The following is an 8,523-nucleotide window of genomic DNA, read 5'->3' on the forward strand; positions in this document are numbered from 1 at the left end:
ATATATATATATATATATATATATATATATATATATATATATATTGTGGGGAGGTCGTGGGGCTTGAACTCTGGGCCTGGGTGCTGTCCCTCAACTCTTCAGCTCAAAGCAAGCGCTTTACCACTTGAGCCACAATACCACTTCCTGTTTTCCAGTGGTTTATCGGAAATAAGTCTCACAGACTTTCCTTCCTGGGCTGGCTTTGAACCACAATCCTCAGATCTCAGCCTCTTGAGCACCTAGAATTACAGGCTTGAGCCACCAGTGCCCAACTATATAAATTAAAGTAGAAAAGTATAGACTTGTCATCTCTAGTCTAGTTAGTATCTGATTCCTCCTCTGATGGTCAGCAAGTCTACCCCAGCAGAGGTACCCGGCTGTACCAGGTAAGACGACTTTAGAGATGCCGGCTACTTTTAGTTGGGACTTAGATTTCTTTCAGGCTCAGTTGTGAGCAGGATGTGGTGGAAAACAATGTCATTCTCATGTATAACTCCCAAAATGGACTTGGGGGACCTAGAGTGAGAAGCAGAAGGAGGAGTTCATTGTAGCTGAGTTCTGCCCTGCAGATATCTCTCTTCTCTCTTGATCCACTTCTCCACCCTGACCTCTGTGAGCCTTCATAGCATCCTGCACCAGATCCTGAACAGGTCTTCATAGCCAGTCCCTTTCACCTTCACAGAGCAGGGGGTGGAAATGATTCCCATTTTACAGATTAGCAAGTAGAGGCTCAATTTTAAGTACATAGCAGAAGTGATATCTGAGTGCCAGCCATCTAACCCAAGGCCCCCAGCCCCACCCACAAGTCTTTCTCTTGTCTTTCTTTTCTGTCAAAAGAGTCTCAGGAGGTAGGGGTAGGGGGGTTATTTAAGATAGTAGTACAGGGGTCGCTGCAAGTAGATAGTAAGCCTTCTCATGCATTTCTTTCTCACCTTGGTCCTGCCCATGTGCTTTGTTTAGCGTTCACATAGACAGCCTCTGGGTTTTCTAAGGTCCATGGCCATTTTAGCTAAATGTTCTGCTTTAAAACAACTCCACTTGGTCTGGGAAGCCAACAAATGGGACTTCCAGTGCCAGCTCCTGCCGAAGTTAGACAATTTTCCTTTTTCTCCCAAGCCTCCTGGCCAGTTTGGTTAGCATATTGTACTCATTTAGGCTGATGGGTTGAACACATCATTCATGGGAACAGAATTGCTGTTCTCCCCAGGCTCCAGGCCTGAAGCCTAGCAGCCCCATGGCTAAAAGAAAGGCAGAGCTCTGACTTTATTCTGGGGAATGCATGCAGGTGATAGGAACTTTCTACCCCATGCTGGCCCATGACGAGGAAGAGATTTCCCCCTCCAAACCTCTGGGCGTTAAGCATCAAGAAAGAAAATGAAGCTTTTTGGCACATAGACTTTGGAACGTCTGGACAGTACCCTCACTGATGAGTCACACTCAGCGAGCTGCTCCAAAATGCTAAGGAAACCATTACTTTTACCAGCTCCCACAGCCTGGGCCTGCTGGCCAGAGGAGCCTGGATTCTCATGCTTTTTCATGAGATTGAGCTCTGGAGGTTGGTTCTTTTCACTAATGAAATCTCTAGATAAGCCCAGAGCCAGTGACTCATGCCTGTCATCCTAGCTACTCAAGAGGCTGAGCTCTGAGGATCACAGTTCAAAGCTACCCCCGGCAGGAAAATCCAGGAGACTCTGATTTCCAATTAACTACCAGAAAGCCAGAAGTGATGCTTGTGGCTCAAAGTGGTTAGAGTGTTAGCATTGAGCGAAAAAAACAATTTGGTGGTCATGAGATTTGAACTCAAAGCCTTGCACTTACTGTATAGGTTATCTACCACTTAAGTAGTACCTCTCTTTCTGCTTTAGTTTATTTTTTTCAGAATGGGCCTCATGTTTTATTTAAATCTAGGACCAGCCTTGGACTGTGATCCTGTTACTTCCAAATCCTGAGTAGCTGGGCTTATAAGTATGCATCACCACACTTGGCATTTAGAGGCATGTTTACAAGGCTCAGGATAAGCATAGATGATTTAGTGACTTTTATTCATGAGTTCGTAGTTAAATTAGTCAAAAAGCAATTAAAACCATTCAACACTAAGCCCATGGAAAGAAGCAGGATTAAATGTGAAGGGACCAGGACATTCTTTACCTTTTAATGTGTTCAGTTGTATTTTTCCCTTTCCTTTCTTCCTAGCCCTTCCATCTCCTCTCTTCTCTCCCCTCCTTTTCTCTCCTCTGCTCTCCTCTTTCTCTTCTTCTTACTCCTCTTTTTTCATTTTCTCTGTCTGTCTGTCTGTCTGTGTCTAGTTAGGGGATTCTTTCTGAGTTTAGACTGGCAGAATGAGAAGGTTTGCTAGGATGACAAGTTGGGTGGGGACATGCGTTCTAGGCTTTGGGAACGGAAGGTCTCCAGGCCAGCGCCAGGAGAGCATCCAACAACAGCAGAAAAGTGTCTTGCTGTTGCCAGAACAAAAGGCAGGGTGTGGAGAAGCAGGGATGGCCTTGCCAGGCGGTGCATTATGGGAGATTTTAAAAAGCTTACTTTGGTACCCTCTAGACCAGGATTTCACAATCCTGGCACTTTTGGTTTGGGGTTGAACAATTCTTTCTTGAGAAATAGAAGTGGGTGGTCATTATCCTGTTAACTTTTGATATTCTAGCTTCTACCTAGAAGATACCAAGAGCATCCTTACTCTCACCAAGTATAACCAAAAAGATCTTAAAGCATCAGGGGACAAAGCTTCCCCAGTAAGAGTCACTGTTTTAGGTAATAAAGGACTTCTTAGGACCTGGGCGGGGGATGCCAATGTTTAAATAATACTTTGGCACTGACAGAAATGTCAAGGGAGCTGGCAAGAGGCAGAAAGACCAGGGTTGGAGGAGATGAAGGAATATTTGCAATAGTTCTGTAGGAATGGAATATGAATCTGGCTTGGGAGGGGAAAACAGATGAAGAGACAGGATCAAGAGTGGCAGACACAGGGGAGGTCTACATTTGGGGGGGTTGTCACTTAATTACTTAAGAATGAGACTCCAATAGAAGTAGATCTTTTTATGGTATAAAAGATTTTTAAAACATTTTGCTTTGACATTATTCATTTGGGGTAAATTTAATACGTAGAATGATGACACTGTTTTTGTTTGGGGCATCAAAGTACTTTCATTCTCCTTACCACTTTAGAGATGGAGGTGGAAAAAGAGACTAGGGAAGAGGGGAAAGGTGAGGAAGGGAAGAAGAGGGGAGAGAGAGAAAAACATTCAGACAAAGTAGATAATCAAAGGCCTGCCTATTGTAGATATGTGCCATTTTTGTTATTAATGTGGTCTCTTTTGGATTAATGCATCACACCATGGAAGGATGATATAAATCATTGTTTGCCTGTAACACTGTAGTATGAATTTATCCACCAGCCTCGCTCTGACTGAGTCCAGGATGAAAGCAAATACCTGTAGAAGGAAAAACAAGAGAGAAATTTGATTTCCATATGGGAAATATGCAGTTGCTTAGACCAGAATGAAAGAACGAGAGGAGAGAGTTAGGAAGTCACGGTAGTAAGGAGAGTTACTAAGAGAAGTGAGGAGTGACTGAGTGCTGGAGATGGGGCTTTGCTTCCCAGCTCTACCTGAGGTGGACCTGGATGCTGAGCCTTGGAGCGGTCCAGGCCTGACTAATCCACCCCCATTCCTGGGATAGCCTTGTTCATTCATCCCCTGTAACTGAGCATTTGGGGATCCAACCAACCAGGGATGGCAAGGACTTAGAAAAAAATAGCCTGTGTACTGAACATGTATAAACATTCTTTTCTTGTCATTTTGTATTAGGTATTCTAAACAATCCAGGGATGCTTTAAGATATGTGGAAGGATTTGTGTAGCAGATGTGCAGATACAATTTCATTATATATAAGGGATTTGAGAGAACACAGGTTTGGGTCTTTATGGGTGGTGGCTGGCACCCATACCGCATGGTGCTGAGGGACAACTGTTTACAGTCAAGCTGGCTGTCCCAGGGGCAGACTCTGCTGGCAAATTGAACCAAGAGCCACAGGAACTGAAAGGGCTAAAGATTTTTGTTTATTTATTTTTTGATGGTCGTGGGGCTTGAACTCTGGACCTGAGCCCTGTCCCTCAGCTCTTTAGCTCAAGGCTAGTGCTCTACCACTTTGAGCCACAGTACCACTTCTGGTTTCCTGGTGATTAATTGGAAATAAGAGTCTCACGGACTTTCCTGCCTGGGCTGGCTTTGAACTGCAATCCTCAGATCTCAGCCTTCTGGATTACAGCAGTTAGGATTACAGGTGTGAGCCACCGGCACCTGGCTTTGTTTATTTTTTAGCAAGGGTGATCAGGGAGCCCTCCTAGAGGAGGTGACATTGGAACTAGGTCTCCAAGAGTGGCAGCCAACTGCAGCCTCAGGGACTGCGGCCCTGAGCCATCCTGACACTTTGCACACTTTATTGTGATTTCAAGTTCTCTGCTACTTCGCTACTTCCTGAGTTAAATGAACTGTGCCAGCAGTTTCTTGGGTGTGTCTGAGGGCCATATGGGCAGCTGGAAGCAGATTTTCACTGAGAAACAAATGATGTGCTTGCACAGCACAGGCCACACCATTGTATCCCAGCTTGCTCACTTTGAGGCGTGGAATTGTTGAAGTTACCGTAAGGGGGACCCTTCTCTCTCCTGAAGCTTCTTCTACTATTTTACCTCTTGGTCTTCCTTGACCTCTATCCTAGCAGATTCAAATTAGGTTCTAATTAGCAAGTGATCCTTTGCTTTGCAATTCTGTTTTCTGTACCTTCACTGTATCATTGTCCGAGGAACCTCCATATTCTCAAATCTCCAGAATGCTTGTTCTGTATGTTTCTTTTATTTGATTTAAAAAAAAGAATCACACATATTTATTGATGGATGGTGTTACAGAGATGTAAATATTGTCAAGGGTCCATTGAATGAAGGTCAGCAACTGAGCCCAGCTGTGTTACTGGCAGGGATCGAAGCAAGACAGGTGTCTCAGTCGGTGCCCCTCTGCCAGCCCAGCATACCCCTCTGTTGACTCCTAGCCTCTTGGATCAACCGCACCTGTTATGTGGAACTTTATGAGAGTACTCTTTCTGTTGAACTTCTTTTTGTTGTTGTTGTTGGTCCTAGGGCTTGAACTCTGGGCCTGCTGTCCCTGAGCTCTTCAGCTCAAGGCAAGTGCTCTACCACTTGAGCATAATGCCACTTCTGGTCTTCTGGTAGTTAATTGTAGAAAAGAGTCTCACAGACTTTCCTGCCCAGTCTGACTTTGAACCATGATCCTCAGATCTCAGCCTCCTGAGGAGTTAGGATTACAGGCATGAGCCACTGGTGCCCAGCTGGACTTCTTTATTAAAACATCATATGTGGGAAATTCAACCATGTGGAGGTCCATGCTGCATAATTAATACTCCACTTTATATAACATTATATATAATGTTATATATATATAACGTTATTTATTATATATAACATTATTTATTCATTTTATCATTGATGATAGTTTGTAGTTTGAGGTCATTGTGAACAATGTTGCTCTGAACATTCTAGAATACATCTACTGGCGAACATACCCACCAGTTTCTTTGTGGTAAATACCTAGGGACACATTTGCTGGGGCACAGAATACCTGTCCCTTCCGCCTCTCTAGCTTTGGTGGATATTCTCTGATAGGAAGAAATGTTGATTCCTGTGTCTCAGTCTCAAGTCCAGCTGCGGGGGCATTTGGGGTGAGATAATTCTCCAATGATAGTCAGAAACAGTTATGGGCATCATGCCAGTAGCACTCCATTCCTTTAAGTCACATTAATAAAAATCATCTTAGACATATCCACATATGCCATGGGGATGGGGATTAACACCTCCTGCTATTAGGAATGCTGGCTAGCATTGAGCTCTAGAGAGGAGAGGCCCTTCTTGTCTAATCATTGTCTCCCCAGGCCAGCCTGCAGTAGGTCTTATTTCATAGAGCCATCCTGGGTGCAGGCCGTAGCTGACCAGAGCTCGTCCACATGCTTCACAGCAGTGGCTGGTGCTCTAGAGTTTGGGAGAGTAGCTGAGTCCTGTCTCCAACGAGCTCGCAGGACTAGACTGTGGTTGTGCCCTCGCTCATCCTGACACCATGTTTCCTGCTCTTCTCCATGAAGGCGTGGCGTCCTGCACCTCCACGAGAGCAGCGGAATTCATGACATTGGCCTGCCCCAGTGGCAACTCCTGCTCTGTCTGATGGTTGTCATTATTGTCCTGTATTTCAGCCTCTGGAAAGGAGTGAAGACATCAGGAAAGGTAAGGGATCTTTTATTTCTCTCTCAGTTGGGAGATTGGTCTTGGGAAGAAGTCTGTGTTTTTAGCCAGGACCACATGGTTGATGGAAAGAAAAGGTGGGACTAGGAGAAGCAAGCCTGAGTTCCAACTTCAGCTCTGCCACTGATGTGAAAACATGGCCTTCCCTCCCTAAGCCAGACTCTCCTCAACAGCGAGGTATAGAGGTGCCAGTAAATCAAGGCGCCTCATACTTCCATTCCAATGCTTTCCTAATAGCCTAGAGACTGGGCCACTTAAAGGCCTTGGGACAAAACCTAAGGATATTAAGATGCCTTTGATCTTGAATTCGGACCTAACATTTCATGCAAATGAGCCATCCTACTCTGGGTGATATGATCAAATCAATAAATTTCCCCCATCTGAATTTTTAAGTAAAAGAAAATGCCCAAGAAGATATCCAGATGTGTATTGTGGCTTCCTATTTCTTCGGGCACAATGCTGAGAGCCCCAAGGGTATACAGGTGCTTTGGAGAGAAGGTTACAAAGTTAGAAGCCCAGCAAGGGCTGTTCCTCTCGGATCTACATGTCAATTCTTAGCCTGAAGAACAGCAAGGGAAGGACAAACCTACTTGGGTACTTACTACAGAGACTAGAACTTGACTACATAACAAGGAAGATGTAGCTAGGAAATGTTTTCCACTATTTTTGCTAGCTCTTATTATTTGACAGACCACTCCAAAAAAATGACAAAAACCATTTCATTGTTTTTTTGTGATTCTAGGAGTTGACTGGGATCAGCTTCATGGTTCTTCTGCTCTGGGTTCTATTGCCTTGGTCACATATCTGGGACCTGGACTGAGCTGGAACTTTCTAGATAGTGTGTACACATTGCAAGTAGTTGGTATTGGCTAGAAGCTCTGTTGGAACTGTCAGAGCATGTTGGCTTGTCTCCACATAGCTTCTTTGTGTTGCTTAGGAATCTCACAGTATGGCAGCTAAGTTCCCAGAGCATATTCCAAGTAGACAGGTCCTGATCTGAAATAGCTCTTCTAGTCTCTGCTTGAATCATACTTTCTGTTGCCCCAAAGGCCAAAACAAGTCTTGTGGTGAAGCCCAGTGCTCTTGCGGGAGGGGACCAGACTTGAGTTCGTGGGGTGGGTGTCACGAGGCAACAATCTACTATGATCAGATAGGTGTGAGTTTGGGAGAAGCTTCACTGACTTGGGGAGCGAGGTTGCTTCGGGCTTCTTTCTGGAACCTAGAGTTCTTGGTCATGCCTTTGAGAGCAAAGATGGGGTACCAGCTAGTGGGGATAAAATCTCTTTGTTCTTTTTTGGGGGGGAGTCCAGTTGTGGGCCTGAACTCTGGGCCTGGACGTTGTCCCTCAGCTCAAGGCTAGCGCTCTACCACTTGAGCCATAGTGCCACTTCTGGCTTTCTTCATTTTTGCTTATGTGGTGCTGAGGAATTGAACCCAGGGCCTCATGCGTGCAAGGCAAGCACTCTACCACTGAGCCACCTTCCCAGAATTGGTGGTGGATTTTCCTGTCATCGTGTTGGGGATACAGTCTTTTCTAAGGAAAAGTTCCAACAAATTGTAGAGCAGGGCTAGAAGGAATGCAGATGCAGAGAAAAGCCAATCTAGGTCAGTTCTATCTTGGTGTTTGGCTGTCACAAATCTTCAGCAAATATTTGTTGAAGGACTGAAGGATGGGTGGGTAAATAAGTGTGGGGAACATCATTTTGTGTTCTTTGAAAATCAGTTCAGCCTATGAACTTATTAATGAACACCTACTATGTGCTAGGTTTGATGCTAGTACAGTGATGCAAGCAGAAAGAAGATAGATTCTTTCCTTAAATGCTTTGTATCTACATATATTACTAAAAGGTTATGGGCCAACCAAGGTCATTACTATCTTGGGTATCTATTCAAAGACATATCTGCACATCCCCTTTAAATAAGCATCAATGGTCACCAACTATACATGCTATTATATATCTTGCTTTATATTTTAAGTTTAATTTTACTTTGGTAGATAATTTTGATAGTAGATAAATTTGATAGTCAAGTTACACATATATTATATAATTATCATATATAATTACACACATACAATTACACATATAATTATTGTGTATCATTATTCATATAAAATTATTTTATTATATATAATTATGTTATATATAATATATAATATATAAATATTATTATATATATTATATATATTATATATTATTATTATA

General features: G+C 43.6%; 1 protein-coding gene across 2 annotated transcripts in view; it reads left to right on the forward strand.

Annotated features, from left to right (window-relative positions):
• The window catches only part of Slc6a2 (solute carrier family 6 (neurotransmitter transporter), member 2), a 40,155-nt gene that overhangs the window by 16,008 nt on the left and 15,624 nt on the right, over positions 1-8,523 (forward strand). For both annotated transcript variants that reach the window (XM_013027911.1, XM_013027910.1), the window contains one exon: positions 6,163-6,301. In XM_013027911.1, the coding sequence (XP_012883365.1) occupies positions 6,163-6,301 (139 nt within the window). The remainder of the gene's footprint in view (positions 1-6,162; positions 6,302-8,523) is intronic.

Source organism: Dipodomys ordii, unplaced genomic scaffold (genome assembly GCF_000151885.1).
Source record: "Dipodomys ordii isolate 6190 unplaced genomic scaffold, Dord_2.0 Scaffold106, whole genome shotgun sequence".
NCBI lineage: Eukaryota > Metazoa > Chordata > Mammalia > Rodentia > Heteromyidae > Dipodomys > Dipodomys ordii.